This window comes from Falco rusticolus, chromosome 5 (assembly GCF_015220075.1).
Source record: "Falco rusticolus isolate bFalRus1 chromosome 5, bFalRus1.pri, whole genome shotgun sequence".
NCBI lineage: Eukaryota > Metazoa > Chordata > Aves > Falconiformes > Falconidae > Falco > Falco rusticolus.
Genome location: NC_051191.1, coordinates 44505735 through 44528118, shown reverse-complemented (window position 1 = coordinate 44528118; position 22384 = coordinate 44505735). Strand labels below are relative to the sequence as shown.

The window sequence follows — 22384 nt, the reverse complement described above, 5'->3', positions numbered from 1 at the left end:
GACCAGAAAAGGGCAAGAAAGGGTTAAAAGTTGGACATTATATGTATTCAAATCTGACAGAGTTTACCCAAGAGTCATTATGGAATTAGATAAAATGATTTCTGATCATTAGGGTGACAAGTCTCCAAAAACCGATGGAGTACGGGCTAGGTACCAGAGCGCTTGATAAAAGCAATAAAATACTGAATGTAGGCAAAGAAGAACCTATAGAATCTCAGACATAGGTATTAATAAGCTGACATTATTAGCTGCTCTGTCAGCACTTCTGATGTTGCATTACACTCTGATGTTGCTAGCGTCTCGATCCCTTCCAGTATGTAGCTTCAACTTCTTGAATCTCATCTCAGCTTAAGCTTGTGACAAACTGGGGATCATACAAGCAACTCGTTTGGGAAACTGGTATAGCTGAGTCATCTTCCAGTTTTGGTGAAGACTCCTCTTCAGGGTCTATTTACTGAGAGGAAGAATAGCCTCTTCACCTAAAACTACCAGTCAGAAGACAGGAGAATAGCTGCAAACCTCACAGCAAGACAAGGCCAATGCTGCAGTAGGAAGTGCGTATTTTCAAAAAAATATGTTTGGGGTTTTTACCTTTTTTAGAAAAATCTTAAGGCTACGCCCAAGTGGCTTATACTGACACTGTCCCCCCTAGTATCTTAAGTTTTGCTGCCAGGACTTCATTGTCTGGTACTGCTTCACAACTACAAATTCTTTGTCAAGACTGTTTTTCCAAAAGACCGTATCTGTTCTGTATTACATAGCCTTGTCAGCTATTACAGCAAGCTGTGCTCTCTAACCTAGTTCAGGCTCATTCCTTGGCTTCTCTCAATACATCACAGTCACCATAATGCCTCTGCATGCCATCCACCTTGGCTAGCTCCCCTGCTGCAATACAGCCTGAAATATCCCTAAACTGGAGTTTCAAAACTGCAAAATGAAATGCTTCAGCTAGCACATTTTAAAGACAACATTTGTCCTTCTTTGGGCTTGCTGTCGGAGACAGTTAGGATTCAAAGGCTGCAGAAAAATCACTAAAAGTTGTATAATCCTGGTCTTTATTCTGCACCACTCACAAGAGCCCATTTGCCAGCTCACTCTTAACTGCTGGACTTGTCTTGAGGTAAAAGACTTTGCAAAGCAAAATAACTATTTAACTTGCAAGTCAACACTCAGAATGCAGCAAAAGGAAATGAAAAAATAAACTGACTTCATTGCTGTAACTAAAGTGGTGACTCCATTAGTCTCAACTACAGTTGCAGCTTGATTTCATAAAATCCTTCTGTTAAAACTGAAGATACAATTCTGATATTTAAACCAGCATTAATAGCAAAGACTATTTCACACCGTAATAAGAGTGCATACCTCTTTCTTTTCTAACTTAATTACTCTGCAAACAAAACCAGCACTTGCTTTGAGCTAAGTCCTGCACCCTTTTCTAAATTTAAGGAAATATGTGTTTGCAGAGATGAGATGGCTCGCCTGCCAACAGTCTCTGCACTCCCTTGTCACTGGTAGCAGAGAGAAGGCATAGTTGGAAAAGGATCGCATAGCACAAAACGCCACAAAACCAGAAACAAATACCCTTTAATAAAAGAAAAACTACAGTCCAATGTATAGCAGCCAGGAGTTACTATTACAATACATGAGCTGCATGCTCAGTCATGACCCTCTTTCCTTCCTCAAAGCCACAAACAACATGATATGTGCTTGGGAAACTAACATCATTATGACGCTGCATGCCCGCATGCAATACTCAAGATGCCTTTCTTAACCTCAAAGGGATTTACAGGAAACGGAAAAAGTACAGAAAAGTGCAACAATCACGCACAGTGAAGAACCACCAAATAGACAGCTTGCTCAACCTCAATTCACTGAATCACTGAGGTTGCAAAGGACCTCTTGAGAGTAACTAGTCCAACCTCTATGCCAAAGCAGGGTCACCTGGAGCTGATTACCCAGAACTGTGTCTAGTTTTGTTTTGACTGTCTCCACAGATGAAAAGTCTACAACTTCTCTGGGCGAGTTGTTCCAGTGTTTGACCACATTCATAGTAAAAAAGTGTCTTACTGTTTTCAGAGGGAATTTCCTGATTTTTATTTCATGCCCATTGCCTCTTGTCCTGTTGGTGGGCACTGCTGAGAAGAATTTGACTCCTTCGTTCCCATCAAGTATTTACACATATTGATAAGATACCTCTGTGAGCCTTGTCTTATGGGCTTAACAGTCCAAGCTCTCAGCCTCTCCTTGTACGAAGGTTGTTGCAGTCCCTTACTCATCTTTGTGACCCTGCACTGGAGTTGTCCGTAAGTAAGTCTGTATCTTTCTTGTACTGGGGGAGCCCAGCACTGGACCCAAAACTCCAGATGTGCCTCACCAGTGCTGAGTAGAGGGGAAGGATTGCCCGCCTTGACCTGCTGGCAACACTCTTCCTAATACAGCCCAGGATGCTGTTGGCCGCTTTTGCCATGAGTGTGTACTTCAGCACATGACTAACAAAAGACAAAAAGTAAGGTAGATAAGGTAGATAAATCAGGAAACAAATCATGAATGGTTTGGATAAGATTAAAGATTAATTGTTCACCACCTCTTCTAATATAAAAACCAGCCAAGTGTGAGGTGACAGGTTCAAACAGCTCAAATAGGTGGCTCTCTCCCAGTGTGTAGTTAAGCTGTGCAACTCAATACTGCAGACAGCTGTAGATACTGGAAATTTGTGTGGATTAAGAATTGGAGGTTCATGAAAGGGAAATCTATTGTGTGAATAAACACAGATACAATGTTGCTGAATTAGGAAATTCTTGGGCTGCCAGTTGCTGGAGACTAGGAGAATACTTTGAGAAAGAATTACCACTCTGTCAGAAGGGGGGAAATACCACAGACACTTCACTGCTGTCATGGATAAGAGACTAATCTAGACAAACTTTTTTTATTGATCCAGGATGGCTTCTCTTATGATGAATTGGAAGAGAAGCATGCTAGGCATGAGTGTATCTACTGCTTTTTTCTGAGTCCATGCCAATCCAATGGACCTACACAGGAATGAAGATTTCAGCTAAGCCAGCTCCAAACCCGTGGGAAATCCTCAGTGGCAGAACTACCACAATTCTCCTTTGCAGAAGCTGGGATTGTATGGAAAGCTGTGTAAAACTTGCACATAACCGGTTCTAGGGATTTGCTAGTCATGAGCCTTGAGCTGCAGAACATTACTTTAGCCAGCAAACTGAAACAGCACTCACAGGGCAGTTGAATCAAATGGATTTTGCCTGCCAATCCCAATTTTCCTGGGGACTAAAATTTGTTTTTTTGTAAGAACCTCCTTCATTCTGAATGTTTATGATTTAAGGTATCTTTAGTTGCATGCTGTGTACATACAGACTTGTACTAGAAACATACCAGAAGAAACAGCATAACAAAGAGTTAAAAGGTCTGTGTTGACAATTCCCAGGACATAGCTGCCAGCAGTAAACTGAGGAAGATATTTATGTAAAGACTGTAAGGCCTGCACTCTAACACCTCACAGTACAGATGACTGGCCAGCAGAAAATCCTGCATCCTAACATAAGGAGACTGGCAACAAGGCTGCTACGTCTCACATAACATTCATTTTTAAATTAGTCCAACAGCAAAAACAGACTATAGACATGTATTTCAAACAAGAAAACAGCAAAAAAACCCCCAGTGGTCAGCAACCTGGACTAAGACTCGTGGAAGCTGAAGTCAGCAAGAGCTTAACATGAAGGACCACCCATTCAGAACTGACAACTCCTGAAAGATATGAGAGAACTGTCCAAAGTACTAGGTTGCCATCACTGAGCAAGAAGAACCAGAGCAGTTCATGAGGACTCAACATCTGGCATTTCTTGTCCTTTGCATCCCACAGAAACAATACTGGTCAGACTTCCTCTGCTCATGCACCGTGCTGCCTGTGAGTATGCGAGTGTGAATTCATGAAATCTGGGTAAGAGAGTGTGAATGCAAAAAACCAACATGTTTGAAGATATTGTAAATAAGTATCACCTTCCCTTTTCACAGCATCCCACACCGAGTTTTATTTTGCTAATTTTCCTACATGTATATTATTACACAAAAGATAGTGTGTCAATGCATTGCAGATTCTTGCAAGAAAAAAACTGTTCAGCACACTCAGCCTTTTTCAGTGCTCTGGGCTTATTTTCCACTCATGTGGAACACTGACATACAGCCTGTAAATTTATTCCAGGGGAAAATCTTTAAACAAGGCGTTTGTTTATGTTTGTGCAGCAGCCAGGGTAAAAGCTTAAAAAATATACAAAAAAATGAGAATTCTGCAGTCTAGCAAAAAACCCAGGACATGCTTTCACTTCAAAATGCCCACTGAGTTACCATATATTACACTATGGAACTGTTTACCTCAAAAAATGAAACAAGGGTAATTTCTTACCAGTCTTTTCTGTTGAAGCTGTTCTCTAAGTAATCTGTCTTCTGGTAAAACATCACATAGAAGAAAATAATTGTCCTGTTCTTCTGTTAAGAGATTAGGAAGTGGGTATAAAGGATGGGAAGTTGCAGCTGCTTTGACTGTTTTTGGCATATAATTTGCTAAACCTTTGGTATGTGTTAAGAAACTGAGAAAGCATTTTTAAATCCATAAAAGTCAGTTATTTTAATTTCAAATTTAATGAAACATGCTTAAAAATTTGTATATACATATTTACAAGACTTTTACATTATATATTTTGCAGTACAAAGACAAAAGTCTTGCATAGGTTTTCTCCACTACCAGCTTTACTCTTTTCTATGATGGTTATTTGGGAGACATAAAGCAATTTTCATCATTTACAGTATAAAGTCAGCATGAAAGAAACATGAAATCACCTTTAATTTCATTTGCATGTGGGATTTTCAGTTATTTGCTTAAGTAATGGTCAGTTTCCAGTAGTTAATATCATTTGGTATAGCCTCCCCTTACCCTGACAGATCACATTACCATCAGATCTCGTTCCATCTGCCAATATGCACGACAACTGTTTAGCAACACATACACTTCTGTGCTTCACCCACAATTTACTTGTACTAACCTTTTACTATTTATGTTCATATCCAATTTAATAATAAAACAAATCTTATTCAAATAAATTACCTTAAAAATACTCAGCAGATAAGAAAACAAAAACGCAAATGCAAAATATTTTTGTAAGTTACTCATGTATTAATCAAAGGGTTATGTGGTTGGTGAACTGAAGTCACCATTATTAAGTCTTTTACAGTTTTAAACTTGCTAGATTTCAGCCTTTCCCATCTTTTCATACAGAAGCCTGTGTGAAGTAAGACAAAACCCCTGATTCCTGAGCTATCAAATCTGAAGGAGCTAGCCATTAAAATTAACAAATTTGTTATCAACCAAATAACAAAGTATGTTCATTGTCCTCTGGAAGAGCTATTGATGGTTTATAATTCTGGCAAGCTCAGACATCAGATGCTTGATTTGCAACTTTCAAACTGAGTGTTAATTGTTAACATTTCAGAAGCAAACCCATACTTATGTAAGAGAAACACAATTATGATATTTGGACTGATTTTCATGTTTTATAGAACTATTTTTCTTAAATACAGTTTGAATAATTAAACCAATTTATTTTCATCCATTTTATACCCAGTTTCCACCTTCCATTCATCTCTGACACCAGCAGCGTGCATTTCTTCCTCTCTGTAAAGCTCTCCATGGAGAATTAAAGATGTAGGAAAGCCCTAATGTTCTTTTATCTGCTTTCAGGTAAACTCTATTTCCCTGTTAGAAAAGGGGAAGCCAAAGAAATGCATCAGCCACTTCTGAGAAAAACACCTCCTTCGCACAGTCATCACTGTCCTTACGATGGAATGCCCCACTGTGCCAACACACCAGAGCTGTGAAGTATGGTATGGCCTTTGGGCTTGTGCTGGAGCCCAGAAAGCAGCAGTCTTGGAGCCCAGAAAGTGGCAGTCTTTGTACCCCTGCTGTGAACATATTGTCTCCTAATACTCTCGGGACAGTAAGCACAGTGGCAGGGGAAAGGAAGGATGATTGTGGCCGTGATGAAGAGTTAGTGGCATCAGCAGGGGTGGTGGACAGAGTGAAGTCAGAAAAGACAAGTCACTGGAAATGTTTCTCCACATTTCTGGGAGAACTGTCACCAATTATTTACGCAGGGGGTACCAAAGCCTCCCCAGCCATGATGTAAGCAGCACTGCTTCTTAGGCCTCGATGTGCAACCGGCCCCAGTTGGGCAGTGCATTTAAGCATGTACTGAGCTCATCCTCCCGCAGCACAGTGCTGAAGCACATGTTGCGATCCTTGGAAAAGGTAAGTTTGAGTATGTGGTTAAGAGTTAAAACATCACTTCTGTGGTTTTCTGACCTGTGTCAGATTACTTCACACTTGGCTGATCAAAGCAGCAGTATATGTCAAATTGTCATATGATCTGGCCAACAGAGAGTAAGCAAGCAGCATACTTACCTAATGGAGCTTCTGAGTTTGTTCTTATCACACTACAGAAGTCTGTGATGGGCTGTTCTGCAAACCTCCTCTTCCAGTATAAGATGTACCTTTGAAAATAAGGGAGACATGACCAGTAAAAAAGGAAACATTGAAAAAACTTTAATAAATAGTTGATCAGCTCTTGTATTTTCCATCTTCTAAATTCCAAAGTGCTTTGTGGATTTTTTTTAATTCCTGTCTCTCTTTTTCCTTCCTTTAATTTAATTTTCAAATTCATTAAATTCATTCAACTTCCATTAAAACTGGGTTTAACTATCCTGTCAGACAGAAATGCCATTCAGATGCATCTTTACTGAGAAGATATACTACAGAATACTCTCAAATTCCCAAAATACTGTGCTCTGTGTTCTACAAAATGCAGGCAGGAATCTGAAACCTGGTAAAAACATCAACTTGTCAAAAGTGAGGTTCTGGCAGGTCTCCTGTGGAGTCACAGTGAAAGCTGTAGCTTGGCAGACAACCAGAAAGAGAGAAAAATGAGGTCCCCAAACACCTGGGGGTGGGGTAGTAGACAGAATGAGGAAAGACCTAACTAAATTGAAGGTTTAACCCATCAACTAGAGTTGTTTAAAAACATTCTTCTGCTATCATTGTTTGTATTACAGCACCATCAACAGATCCCAACTGAGATTAGGTTTCTACTGAACTAAAAGCTACTGTCTAACCAAGAAGATATCACCTTCAATTATACGATGGATTAAGGATTCAAGCAATCCTTGTGCTAATTATTCAGAATCTTACTAAAAAAAAAAAAAAATCTGAAAATGCTTAAGTGCACACATATTTATACTTATGTCTCATGTGCATGGTATGAATTATGCAAGAGTCAATAAGATAAAGGCTAACTATTCAATGACAGCTTCCTACTGACATGCCAGCATATTAGGAAAAGAATGATAAAAAAATCTGATATCATTACTATGAGGACATTTCTAAATAGTTGTAGCTTTTAATACCTGTGCCATCTAAAAGTGTACTTGCCACAGCTATCACATCCCACAGTGGTTCACATTTACTTCTATTTGCCATCTAACTCAATAGATAAGGACTTCAGCTGCAGCACGTACTTGTTTCTGCTAAGTCTGACATGGAGAGGATTAACCTCCAGTACAGCAGACAGCTAAGCACAGTGAAGCCAGCAGGCATGGCTGAAGCTCATTCAGAAGCATCATTATATGTCAGAAACAGGCAAGCATTTTGTTGTCCCCTGCCTACTCCACTGTTGATAATGCACAATAAAGCAGTCTTGCTGCTACATAGAACAGCAAGTCTTCCAGAATAAGCCATCCTTGATCTTTAAGGACATAAATGTGCAAATGAAGGGATTTCAAGACGTCATTTAGACTATCCCCTGCACTGAAATTAATGAACATCATTCAGACAAACTCACCTAACCATAATCATCTGTGCTGTGAAGCTTACTGTTAAGGGATTTCATATCATAAGACTGAACCCAAATAATCAACGATCATATAAAGCAAATGCCTTGTCATACTTCCAGGGAGACAGAATAAGTGATTAGCGTCTATGAGTGATCATGTCCAGTCATGCAATGGAAACTTATTCCCCTTGTCTGTTCCCCTTGCCCTAATGCCAGCTTATCTTTATTCTTCCAAGATTATTAAAAAAAAAAAAAAAAAAGTAAAAAAAGTTTTCCATTAGCATTGCTCTCCTCTGGATTCTCCACTTGTAGTTCCGTCAAGAAATGTATTCCTAAGACCGATTGTAACTCACTGCTAAGCATAAAAAAAAATACTGTTTTTATAGTTATTTTCCACACTTCAGTTTAACACAGATTATACTTCCTTTTTCTGTATAGTATTAGATCATTCTATGTATAGCATAGTACTAGACTGTTTCACTGATATTCAGTACAGCAAATAAGAGAAGGCACACTTCAGAGTAGCAACTCCATTTCACATCCTGGGGCCACATTCTATAAGATTTGGCTATCTTCCAACTGCATTAGCAGCAAAAAGAATCTAAATGCTCATTTTCTCAAAAAGGTGATTTTAAAATACATTTCTATTAACACAGAATAATCCTCTGAGCACTCTTAAACTAGTGGTCCATGACTGAGCAGCTCAAATCCTTTTATTTATCTGAAGAAGCTAGCATTATCTCCAAAGAACATTGCATTCTTGTACTGCCTGCTTTCAGCATAAAACCAAACTAAAACAAGTATCAGTTTTCAATTTTAAGCAATGTTAAGCTCATACATCTGAATAAGGATTTATATGACTTACATTTCTCTTCCTTAATTTCATCTTAATATTTCATCTTTTTTTGGCATCTTGATAGACAGAAGTTATTGACTTTGGCACAGAAGACCTACTAGAAAACTTTTTAGTTGAGAAATTATCCAGCTAACATTTAAACACCGTAACAGAACTATCTATAAACTGGCAGGTACCATCTAATCTACCACCTGGCCCATACATTGCTGTGTGTGAAAGCAAAATGCCAAGCAAGTGCCTTGTCCCTGAAGTTACAAGCCAGCTGGGACCATGCCAGCTACTGGAGGAAGTTAAGAGAGAGAAAGCCAAATGCGTCCCTGCTGAGATGATCAATGACACAGCTGGAGGAGTCACAGTTGTATGTAGATCACAGTGCTGTAAAGTATAGTCAAGGGTTAAATGTGATTTCTATGGGGAAATACTGGCATCCTTAAAATAGGGCAAATGAATTTCATTCCAGAATGTAAAAGATCCTGTACTGAGCAACTTCTGCATACAATACACAGCTTTAGGACATTGTACAGTGGTACAAATAGCCTTGTCCTATACGAATAAAACCCCAGATTAGAAGAGTTAATTGTTTAGAATGTGCTTTACGAAATAAACAACTTTCTGTTTGTACACAACTTCTTGATTAGTGACAGGACCTGAAAAGTCCCTAGGATATGTCAAAGAATGTCTAACACAGGAATTGCCCTGTATTCCAATATCAAGTCTCCTGGTCCCCGGAACATCTAGGGGTTGGACAGTAGAAGGGTACAAGAAAACAGCCTTACAATCCTGCAACAAAAACTCATTGAAAAAGTAATAAAAATCCTCCCACAACATCCTAACGCTTTTTAAAGTACTTTAAAATGATGACCTCTAGTTTTCTGAAGGTTTCTATCTGCACACACACACACTCATTGTAAACAATATAACCCTTACCTTCTAAAATCTGCAACCAGTTTCACATCTGCTATGACAAGCTTGTGTTCAATGATCATGTGCTTCAGGAGCTGCTTTTGTTCTGCTAAGAGATAGCATTCTTTGCAGAAAATACAAGGCACATATGGAGAACCTTCTACAGCAGCAACACCACCTGGACTTTCTGGCAGAGACAGAGGCTCCAAAATACACTCCGTATCTAAAACAAATAAAAAAAATAATTAATTTTGACTAAGTGAATAAATCTACATTACTTGGAGGAGTACTTTTAGGCAGTACATGCAAAACCTGTTTTGCTGGGTCCCAGTTTTGTTGCATGGATCACTCCAACACAGTGCTTGGAAGTGAGATGACTGCATTATTTTCAAGAAGGACAGTGGGAGGTTAGCACAGGACAGTTCTCAAGTATCTGAGCCAACTGAAACTCCCAGCTGACATGAAGTCAAACAGACACAAGAGCTCTGCTTATTACCAAAGGAAGTTTTATGATGAGACACCCACTTTTCTTCCTCTCACTACCTAGTCTACCTGCCGGTATGAATGAAGCTACTCTCTTTGCCACATTCCTTGTACTGTCAGGAAGGCTTTAGACTGTATAGCACAAACTGTTTTGTATGTTGATTTCTCCTAATTATACTTTTATTTATTGCACAATACTTCTATAATTTTCTGATTGACTCTTGAATGTCTGTACGCGTTTCTTGACTTTTTTTTCCTCATGAGTATCTCATTTACTGTTCTGTGACAAAGGAAAAGACTCTTCTTGATAAAGATTACTGCCACATCGAAGCTTGTGCCCACTGAAACACTTTCTTACTGCACAGATGTTGAGGAGGCGCGCAATGTAAAAGGGTCAATGGCCTGTGTTTGCACTATACTGCACCAATCAAACAGGTTGCTCAAACGGCAGAAGCACACACTGGTGAGTCAACGGCTTATGTTCTCCAGGTTCGCTGCTATTTGTAGTTCAACAAGTGGGTGGATTGCACAGTACTGCAGTAGTATTGCAAACAAGCAGACTGACCCAGGGTATATGTGTGTAGCAGTGTAAATTTGTAAGGCTCTTCCACTGGTATAAATTAGTTTAATTTATTAAGAAACACTGTGTGATCAACAGATTTCAACAGCTGACCTCCCTAGCCTAACCAAATTCCAGTTGTCCAGAAATAAACCACGGGGTTCATTTCCCAAACAAATCATACCTCAGTCCTTGCTAAGAGTTTATCTTTGAAGCAAATGCCAATTTCAGTATGTATCTTTGATTTTAGCTACATCAGTTTTGGACAGCAAAAGGAGAGTAAAAGCACGCAGGAAAAGCTCCCCAATATTTCCCACACTTTGAGGATGAAAACTGAAAAAAAACAACCATCACGGGTCTCCTTGACTCTTGTGGTATGAAATTAACTTGTGCAGAAGGAGAATAAACTGTATGGATTCCTGCAGCAACATGATGCCTCTTGTAGAAAAATGAAATTTCACAAAACCACAGAATGGTTGAGGTTGGAAGGGACCTCTGCAGGCTCTCTGGTCCAATCCTCCTGCTCAAGCAGGGCCACCTAGAGCCAGTTGCTCAGGACCATGTCCAGATGGCTTTTGAGTATCTCCAAGGATGGAGACTCCACCTCGCTGGGCAACCTGTGCCAGTGCTCAGCCAGCCTCCCAGTGAAATTGTGTTTCCTGAGGTTCAGAGGGAACCGCCTGGGTTCTAAAGAACTAAGAAAAAGGCCTTCTCCAAGTCTATTATTTTGTCATGCAGGAATTTTAAAATGGGTATGTTTAAAGGAACTTTAATAAACAATATTTACCAGATACAAGAATCAATGTATGACAACTTTCACCCTACAAAATTCACGTGTATGTATCATACATTGGCAACCACACTAAATCTGATAACCTGGTAACTTGTCCACATGGAAAATTTGATAAATAATTTAAAAAAAACCATAGCCATTTAGCTTTTTTCCCCTAGGAAAATAAGCTAATGGAACAGTGCTCCCCCCACCCCTGACTTTAAAAGAACCAAAGAAGCGTTACAGTTACAGAGATGGACCTGGGAAGCTCCTAAAAGTTCTGTGACAAATTTCCATTCAGGTAAAGGAAGAGGCACGGAGAGGGAAATGAGATTGCCATCCATTGCACATGTTGTTCAGCAGTGGCCGGCGAGCCAGCGTGGACATGTGGTGCTCCAGAGCAGCCACAGCATGTACTGATGGCTGCCTGATGGGGTTGCTCCAGGGAACTGTCAGTAAGCTGGAGCTACCGGGAGCCGCAAGTGAGAAGGGGTATAAAATCACAGGAAACACAGCTTCATCATTTCCATGCTGCTCCTGGAACAATGTATCTGCCATGTACAACTGTTGAGGCTTCTACTTAGGATGTCTGAAAAATAAAACTTCCTGGAAAGTCAGTGACTTGGCTGAAGACTGATGGCTGGGTTACACTGAATTCAGTTTATACCATAAAAAGCAGCACAGAGAGATGGCAGCAGGCAGAGCATGGCATTACCTGGAGCAATACAACTGCTGTTGACAATCTAACATTTTTCCTGTTGTAATTTTACCTGCGCTTCAGCCCATTCCCTTTCCCTAGACATTTCTTTATCAAACTGGCATTGTACAAGTTGTTCCTTTTTTTCCTACTTTAAGAATAGCAGCTGCTGCACTAAGTGCTAGAGCAGTCCTCATGATAGGGTCAGCTCTCCCAAGTAAAACTGCTGTCACCTGCAAGAATCTAGCTTTGTGTATTCTTACAGTCAGTATTAGTTTTTAGGCTAAAGAATAATTAAAACATGTTTACTGAGAAAAGTAGAGCAACTTAATTTCCTTTGCAATTGCTGACTCTCACTGATGCCAAGAGAACTAAGAAGATACTCTGTCAGCCAGTTCAGCTGTGCCCAGTACGCAGCTACACTGCTTTTTGTTCATTTTCAGTTTAGGTCTCTTGCAATGACCTATTTAAACATTTAGAAGTCCAAATAAACACGTGCCTATCATCTGCTTCAACAAATCAACTTTCAAGATAGGTGTGTATGGCAGGAACTGCTACTCAACATACACAAGGAGCTGATAGAGTTATTTAGCATGAGTGCTCAGGAACAGCAATTGTTTGGGTTGGAAGAACAGAGCTGTTAATCTTCAATTGCAGTGGTGAGGAGCTGAAAGGAATAAACTGGGGTGAAGTTTTTTTTTGCTGCCCAAAGAGAGTAGCTAATACTAAAAGAGAATAAACTATAGACTACTGGACCAGTGTGGCAACTGCAGAGGCTTATGCAATTTATTTCAAAGGCACTTAAAGGAGGAGGTGAGGGGAAAAAAGAATTCATGAAAATATCTTTGTATTCATCTGCTGCAAAAAACACTGCACAAGAGAATAAATGCATAGAGCTGAACAAAGATGCACAGCCTTTAGCACAGCACTTAATGGACTAACACATAGCACAAGCCTCAAATGGTACAAATAAAGCTAAGCATATTATTGAAATCTCTGCAAAACCAGCTAATTTTGATTCTGTATATGGAGCAGAGTGGCCACAGGTACTGAAGAAAAGCTGTTAACTGAAGCACAGCTAAGGGCTAACATGGAAATAAAAACCCCTCAAGATAAACTTCTCAGACTCCACCAGGACTCCCACATTCACACACACTGGAAAATCAGGGGAAGGCAGTGAACTTTTCTCTTAAAATATACTGCTACAAGAATGACTTCACAGGGTCAGATTAAACATCCCTCTAGTGCAAGTGCCCTGGGTGACAATGGCAAGAAGCAATTACCTGGGGAAGTGTCTAAAAATAGGGCAAACAAATAGGAGTCACACAAATAGCATAGTCTTCCAGAAATCTGAGGGCTGAGAGTTTTAAGTCACAGGCTATACAAGTACCTCAGTTTAACAGCATTTTATGTTGGTTTTTGTGTTTTGGTTTGGGTTGGTTTTTTTCCCTCTCCATGGATTTTTTTCTACACTGTTTGAAATTGTTGGTCTTTTAACACCTACAAAAACCTGCAGCAACATTTCATCTTCTCCTAATGGTCCTTCATTCCTTGTTGTCCTTGCTCAGCTCTTGGCTACTTCTGCACTACCTTTCTTCATGTGCTGGGATGAGGGGTCGCTTCAAAATGCTCAAGTGGAAGAAGATGGGTTTCTAAATGAGCACAGTTTTTTCTCAATCTCTTCTTTATTTCTTTTTTATTCCTAGCATTTGCTTGCTTTTAGGATCACTGAATTATCTTCAAAGTCTCAGAGAAGCTGTGAATCAGGTGTTAATGTACAAGACAGTGGACATACTGTGTTCACTCCCATCTGTGTTTCTCTGCATTTATTAACACTGAATAGCACTTTTTTTTTTGTCCAGTTCACTCAAATACCATAATATTCTTCTGTAATGCTTCATTTGGCCCTCAAGCTTACCACTTGTGGGAAAAAAAAAGTCTATAAACAGCAAAATTTATCAGCTTCCTATTTGTGTCTGTGGTGAACAGTACAGGACCTAGCTCCCTATGAGAACAGAGCCCTATAAAATCCATCCATTAAATTTCTGCCAAATCATCCTGTCACCACTGAATTTTCCTCCTCTGCCTAATGGAAAAACAGCATGACTGTTATGCAAACAGATATTCCAAAGTCTTCACAGAAAGCCCACCGAACTTAGGAACTAAGAAAATCCCTCTCTCATTCACAGAATTGACAGTTCACACCATGTTGTCCAACCTTTAAAAGGACAGATAAAATTGTGGTCTTTTACAGCTAATTCAGAGCTAGAAAATGTAGAATAGAAAACAAAGACTAGAGGAATATATTCTTTGACAGCAAAGACTAAGAAATACACCCAGCTCTTCAGAGGAAAATAAAATGAATCCTTTGAAGACATCTGACAATGAGACGGTATAGAAAATGATTTGGATTACACAAATTACTTTCGAAACTAGAATGAGCACTATTTTTCTTTATACGCACCCATAGGATACCTAGTGCAATGCAGTCCTGGTCCCTGCACAGGAACTCTACACACTGTTACAACAGTGATAAAAAGAAAATGAAATAAAAGGCTGCCTATTACAGTAATTATACGGCTTTATTTTAACTGTTGTTATAACATAGACTAGTTAATCTTCACAGCTAATGAAGCAACAGGGTCAAAATGCATTCATTTTCCTTACTGGAACATTTTTAGTTGAAAACACAATTGTTCTCAACTCAAAACTAATGTTAGTTTGCACTTTAAGTAAACATTAACACCCACACAGTTCTCATACAGAGTACAGCAGTACAGGCAATGTACTCTACCTGCACAATCACACATGGAATTACCACAGAGCAATATGCTGTGTAATTTTATGGCCAATTCAATAGATGTGTGAAAACGAAGGTAAGATTCAGCATTTAAAGATGAATTGTGAAAGGCAAAGTTCTCAGAGATGGTTTAGCCAGCATAACAGCTTGCTGCCACCAGAAAGAGAAGGGATGTCTTGTTATCCTGTCTTTCTCCACCTTACCCTACCACTGCAAACTATCTGCTATTGCCCTTGTGCTTGTGCTGGCTCCTAGGCTGGGCAAATCCTTGGAGGAGTCGATTCAACTCTAACCAGACAGAACTACTCACTTCCCTTCTTTTTGCTCAATAATGTTGAAAATGCTCACTGAAGAGTCCACCACATACAAGAGCAAACTAAAAAGTGCATGGCGAGAAGCAGCAAGATGAAACAGGACCTTCCTCTTATCTCAACTTCCTCCTCTCTTCTCAGCTTAACAGCTTCAGCTGCTTCATGTAATTTTACCATAAGCATGCCTTAACAAAGCGTGCAACGTTCCTTCAAAAGCATTACACACAAAGGAAAACACTTAAGATTTTATCACTATGCTTCCTAACAAGAACACCCAGCATGGACTTCAGTTTGCAAAACCTATTATTGCCAGCGTAGGCATATGTAACATACTAAATGCATTAAGAGCTGTCGTGCTCAGTTCTTCTTGGTTGCACATCTAACTGTGCTCTTACTAGATCTGGGGACACACTGAACGCTGCTGCATAAATTACATTCTCTACCTGGAAAGTGGAGGTACTGGGGTTCAGATCAATAACTTCACTGTTAGAGCTCCTAACTCACATGGCTTGGGGCTCTGGGGTACAACCTGCAGCTGTGACTCAAGCACCAGACTTTTGGGGGAGGCAAACCCCTCCAGCAGGCAACTAGGGAGCCGAGGGAGGAACTCCCTCAATTAGTTTGCAGGGAATGATGAGGAGAGGGGCACTCGCATCCTTCTTTTTGAAGCTTTGCCACCAGGTGAAAAGTAATGAGAGTCACAAGACTAGAACAAAAAGGAGATACAAGTCCAAAGACAAGGGTTTTTAACAAGGAAATAAGAACTCTAACTAATTTTAAAAAGATTTAGCATAAGATGAGGAATATTCTGAAAATTCAAAACTGTACATAGTCTGAGAAATGAAATGAGGAATTCATACAAATCAGGTTAAGACACATTTTTACAGGTTTCATGTAATTTTTTGCAGTTTATGGCACAACAACAAAGCTTCAGGTTGAAAAGTGTATTATGTAAATATAGACATGCAGAGTACATAAGCTCACTATTGGTAACACAAGGATAATGACACAAAATAAGAACATCTGCTGGAATGTTAAGTGTCTTTCTAATTAAGTCCAGTAGTTGAATGAATCAATTCATTACCAACAAGTCTGGTTTATTATCTCATTAATACAGCTGGTTAATATTATGAGGAGATTAGCACAGGAACTTGAAATGATCCTAAACCAAAAACGAACTCTACAGAGATATGCAGGCAAATAAGGGAGCCCAAACAATGAGTAAAAGACGGAGGTTTTCAGACATGTAAAGAACAAAGGGGAGAAAGAATGACAGGAAAACAAAAGACACCTAGCAAACCTGGCACTCCACACTAACAGCGTAACAGATGCTCACTGGAAAACAGGCTGAGCACGCTCCCCCAAGCTCACACTGATGGCAAAACGATTTAGTTATCAAAATGACCAGACCCCCAGCTATTGTAACATTAGGGAAACAAGCTGGATTCCTACAGGTAATTCTGCACAAAACAGTGCTGTGTTTAAAATTAGTTGGGAAATGAGTAGTTTTAAAGCTTTGTCTAGTATTCAAGGTTTTTTGAGCTATAACGAAAATGAGTATTGAGAAGCACTGGCTTGACACTTGAAATACACACATGACAGCTTCCAGTTTTGCAGCCTTGGCACTGCAGCATCTATTCGTTGGCACAGCAGCATTCCCTAATTTGTGGTCATATTCTTGGAAGAGATTTTATACTGATTACAGGATTTTTCCTTTGTTTTCTACAGTATAAAAGATGGATGACTAATGACTTGCCAAATAAACAGTATTCAAAAACAAAACTCAGAATAACAGAAATAAAACACGCTGTCATCATTCTCACCAATACTACATGCAAATATGTTCCTCAGTAAAAGAAGAATCAATGTACATTGCCATTTCCTGCCTCTATATATTAAAGTGCTGAAGTACTTCCATGAAGTTGAATTGAGTCTGAGTTCATGAGGAATTATTTAGCTATTACTTCTGCTTGTTAACACGCTAAGACTGATATTTAGTTAAAATGTCCATGTGCTTTAGGAGACAACATATCCTCTAACTGCCCCCAAGATCAGTCAGTCTCAACCCTGCCCGGTTTTTCATTGAATGCAAATGGGCACTTCAAAAGAGTAGTTAATCCTACAGCTAAACCTTGTCAGTTTCACTGAAACCATACATATTCTGTAGCATCCACTGTCTGGAATATGAGAATTTTACTCCAGTCAAATGACAGCTTTACGAAAAGCTGTGAGTTACCAAATCCTAATATCTCAGGACACAGTTTCTATAGAGCAGGTGTCTGCTGGGAGCTGGAACTAACAGAAATACAACTGTGCTTAATAGCCATATTTAACAGGGCTGCTCTGTCGGGGAGCTTAGGATGTTGCAGTTTCATTAGCATTAACAAGTGTTGCTATGGGTACCGGTGCACAGGCATCAGAATACAAGTGAATAGAAGGAGTGGGAAAGTGATTAATAAAAATATGAAGTGTTGGAATTTTAATAAAACAAAACCAATGTGCTTGCCAATAAGATCATGTTTAACTAATAGACTACATTACTGCCCAGTTCACCAGCAGATATATACCGCTGCTTGTCGTCTTTCTGCTTGAGCCCAGACAATCCCCTGCATCAATAAAAATAAAGACTAGAGCAAAGCCACTGCTCTCACATTGAGAGGGACACACATGCACACACAGGAATTAAAGTGACCCTAATAAACATTCATAACAATATTTAAGTGCCAATGTTAATATGCAATTTATAAATATTTAACATACTACAGCCAGGTTCTGTGCAAGCTCAGAGCCACATAACACCTCATTCCCATGTAAACGGCATGGAATTGCATTAGCGTAACTAAATGCGGGCTTTGATATCTTGGTCACAAACATGAAACTATTTATTTATTTCAGAATGAAATTTTGAATAATTTTATTACACTCTTCAGAGCTACTCTGATTTTTAATGACTGTTGTTAAGCAAAATTAGGACCACTTCTGTTTACAGAATACCTGAAGGGTGAAAGTAGTACTGCAGGAGCATCTGTGTTATACTCAAAATACAAACCCAGTTCCTACTCTTAGCCAAACTAGGAAAACATGCCTTGCCCTAATTACTAAACAAATGTATGTTTACCCCCCTTTTTCCTCACCTTTCCTGTCCAACAGTTCGAATTAAAAAACGCACAACAGTAATCGCCACAAGTGACCACCCATGTGACGATTAATAGCAGAACTTCTGCTTTGCAGTTTCACTGCACAGTGAAGGCTATAGTTTGGACTCACAGCAGGTATTTCCTTGATTTTAGCAACATCTTTGAAATATCTGTCAAGTCCTAACACATCCACTCTCATCCACTTTTGCCAGTCAATAAATTCTTAGTGATTCCTTTGGAGGTACCGTAGGACTTACTTGTGTGGCCTCCCTCAGCTACGGGTGCTGCTGTGGGCTTGCAGGACAGAACACGCCTATTCCATATGAGCTGCACTGTGACTGGCATGCAGTTTTTCATTACTCTCATGGCCAAAACATGTTCTCAAGTTTCAGCCTGCCAGTCTCCCACACCTCTGCTATAGCTTCCCTTCTAACCCCACTCTGCCTGCTCCTCCAGGATGCCCTTACCAGAGTCTTCCTCCTCTGAACACCTTCAGCACTCAAATCTCCTCAAGGGTGTGACAGGAATCAGGAAACCAAGTTCAGTTTAATTCCTTTACACAATTTTCCATAAAACTTAATTCTCTGTTTCCTGCCCACTACCCAAAACCTCTGCAGCACAGAGGTGGCATGCATATGAGTTACATCACCAACCATCAGTCTCCCTTCACGCCTCAGCTCCCTCCTTCCAAGAACACTTGTTTATCTTAACCTTTGCCACACAAGCTCACCAAAGCTTTTCCTTTCCTGAATTCTGGCTTTGGATGAAGTTTTCCTTGCAATCTCCATGGTCAGTTCTACAAACATTTACCTGTGCAAACATTTTACTTACGTGAACAATCTTAATCAGTTTGGCAGGCTATTTGACTTGTTACTCACCTCAGTGTATTTTCAAGATGAGAACTGTTGATCATAAATATGTGAAGGCTGTCTTAAAGAACATCCATAAAGATCTAAAACCCTTCTTTTGTTGTTTTGTTTTTGTTTTGGTTTTTTGTTTGTTTTGGGTTTTGGTTTTTTTGTTTGTTTTTTAATAGAAAACCAAAAAAGCAAATCAAGAAGACTCTGAAGTGGTACTCAATACTCAGTGGCCTTCCCTGACATTTTCTCTGTAATTAAATGGTTGATTTTAAAAATTGATATTTGTGAATTACCTAGGCTTGTATGAATTTTTATACTGATATTTAGAATAATATGACACTTCAACAAAAGGACATTTTTGAAGTAAATAATATCAAACTTTTCTTGTTCAATGTGATTATGTGACATGGTAGGCATGGAGAGCCGAGATCCATGTTATCTACTAAAATCAGGGATTAAGAAGCAATGATTAAACCTTACTCTATTATCTGGAAAGATTAACAAGATAATTATGTAACCAGAAACTCAGAATGTTTAGTTGCAGAGAAGAGGAAGAAAATACCCAGCACAAGAATTTGAAATGGAAGGACAAAAGTGATCATCTATGTTCTTCTTTTGTACATATCATCCAAATCTAATTAATTACAATTAGTAGCTTTTCTGTGTTTTATCTTGCTATTTAATAGAAAAGCGTATCAAAGGCATCTTAATAAAGCATAAACAATGGTGCTTTAAACTTCAAGTATAAAGACTACATTTCTGCCTTTTTCACATGAAAACTACTTAGGAAAAAAAAAAAAGAAAAGTATAATTTCATGCCAAGCTGATCAGGACTATAATTTTAAAACTTTTAAAAACATGTACTGGAAGGCATCACAAGTAAACATGTGGATGTGAATTTAGGACTTGTGTATGCTACCACTGTTCTGCTGACGCCTCCGTAAGCGTTAGCAAGCTGGAAATAGGCACATCTTAGTTTCCATTCACTGTGATTGTGACCTTAGCTCTTCCACAAAGGAGGGGTCTTAAGAGTGTGTTTAATATTGATAGTAAAAATTCTTCATTGCTAAAATTTATCTTTGCAGTGCTTTTAACAACTACTGTACTAAGCCTAGTAACTTTTACACCAACATTGCTACATAAAATATGTTAATTGGTTTACTTCTTGTTGTCATTATTTAGTAGAGATCACTAATTCTTCATTACAAGGATTTCCCTTATCTTTTCTCTTGTCACCTGTCCTATTCCTCTAACAGGATTTAATTCCCAAGCAGGTTCATCCTGCTGATGTTAAAAGGATTGCCTAGTGGTCTTTTTAAATGATTGCTTTAGCTACATTCTCTAGCTAAAGGAAAGGCGGTGTGATTCTCATCTAAAAACTTAAAGCCTGCTTTAGCCATTCCTATGATATGCCCCCATGTCATTATGACAGGAATTTTTACCGTGCTCCTGACTAAAATGTTTGCATCACAGGGTTTATAACTCTTTTCCAGTGCTAGACATTCTTTGAAAAAAGCAACGATTTGAGAAAAACAATGGAAAATAGTGTGAAATTTTCATTTTAAATGTCACACTAATTTTTTTCAAACTCACATAAATTAGAATTAACCTCAAAGTGCACCCTGAGAGGTTCCATTTCTGAGATTCTGATGTCTGTGGGTTTCATACCGACAGTACAGGCTGCAATCTGCTGCAGGTATTCTGACAGTCAGAAAGCCTTCGAGGCTGAATTGTTTAACCAAATTTTGTTTGTTAACTGTGGTGTTAGAAGCTCCATGGTCTGTGGCTGCTTTCTCAGTGAACTGGAGCTTTTCCAGATAAAAAGTAGCAAAATAAGTTGTTTCTACTTTTAGAATCAAACCTCCATAAATTGGTATTCAAGCTGGAAAAAACAATGGCTGAAAAGGAAAGTTCATTATAGCATGCAGTGGTGCGGATCAACATACTTCAGCCTAATTGATATCTTAGCTCAGGAAAACAAAGCTTTGACTGTATTTCAAATAATCCACTATTTATATACTTCATAAATAAATTTCTGAAAATTAATTTCAGATGAAAGTATTTTCAAGTCAGAGCTCAAATACTGAAGTCTTAGATCAAAGGGACATCTCACAGCAGGCTGTATCAAATTTCTACGAGCATATTCTGACTGGGTACCAGAGTTTGAAATAAGTATTTTTGTGATACTGGAGTAATTTCTCTTGTCTTTCATGCATTCATTAAACATACGACTCAGATTTTGACTTCTTAAGTATGATACACAGTTACTAACTGATACTGCTGATGTAGCTCAGGGACATGAATGGTAAAATAACTCAAATTAATTTCCTCAAGAAACAGGACTAGAATGTTAGATTTGTGATACAAGTTGGTCATGTTTTTCAGGCAACATTTTGCTAACTGCATAAATACACGCAGATTCCTGAACATTAAATCAGTACAGTAATAACACAGGCTGCATGCTTTCATCCCATATAAGACAAAATCAAATTAAAACCTCAAGCAGGATGCTTTCTGTTACATACCAGCCTGCAGAGAAAAAGCTCTACACTCATTTATTCATGCATTATTGAGTCATAATAAAATTCAATGCTGGCACACTGGTCAAGACAAATGCTAGCAAAATGCTCTGGTAACAGCAGTATCACTTATTACTACATGCATTTGTTCCATAACCATTCCCGTTTTTGCACTGTGAGTCTTGTGTACTCCTATCATGGGACTGCCAGGGCTGACCTGGGGTACACACTACACACATTAAAAGTGGTCCTGAATCGCAGGATGCTGTACCATGCTTCCCTGTGCAAGCCACCAGCCCTGTCCCTCTTCTTGCATCTCAGCACAGTTCTGACCCACGCAGGACTCCTGCAGTCCCTAACCATCCTCCGGCTGCTTTGCACATTGGCTACATTTAGAGAGCAGTTTTGGTGCATGTAAATCAGATTCATATGGAGTCCAGGTACTTAGGAAATGCATCCAACCTCCCAGCAGAGACATCTGGGTCTAATCCAAGGGGCTTTTCTTCAGACAGCTTTGGAACACCTGCACATTGAGGTTGGTTGGTGTGGGAAGACTGACTACAGGTAATCCAAAACAAAAACAACAAATCAT

General features: G+C 39.1%; 1 protein-coding gene across 3 annotated transcripts in view; it reads right to left on the bottom strand.

Annotated features, from left to right (window-relative positions):
- The window catches only part of ZNF277 (zinc finger protein 277), a 54823-nt gene that overhangs the window by 22734 nt on the left and 9705 nt on the right, over positions 1-22384 (bottom strand). For all 3 annotated transcript variants that reach the window (XM_037389436.1, XM_037389437.1, XM_037389438.1), the window contains 3 exons: positions 9679-9877; positions 6473-6561; positions 4421-4503 (listed from right to left, as the gene is read on the bottom strand). In XM_037389436.1, the coding sequence (XP_037245333.1) occupies positions 4421-4503; positions 6473-6561; positions 9679-9877 (371 nt within the window). The remainder of the gene's footprint in view (positions 1-4420; positions 4504-6472; positions 6562-9678; positions 9878-22384) is intronic.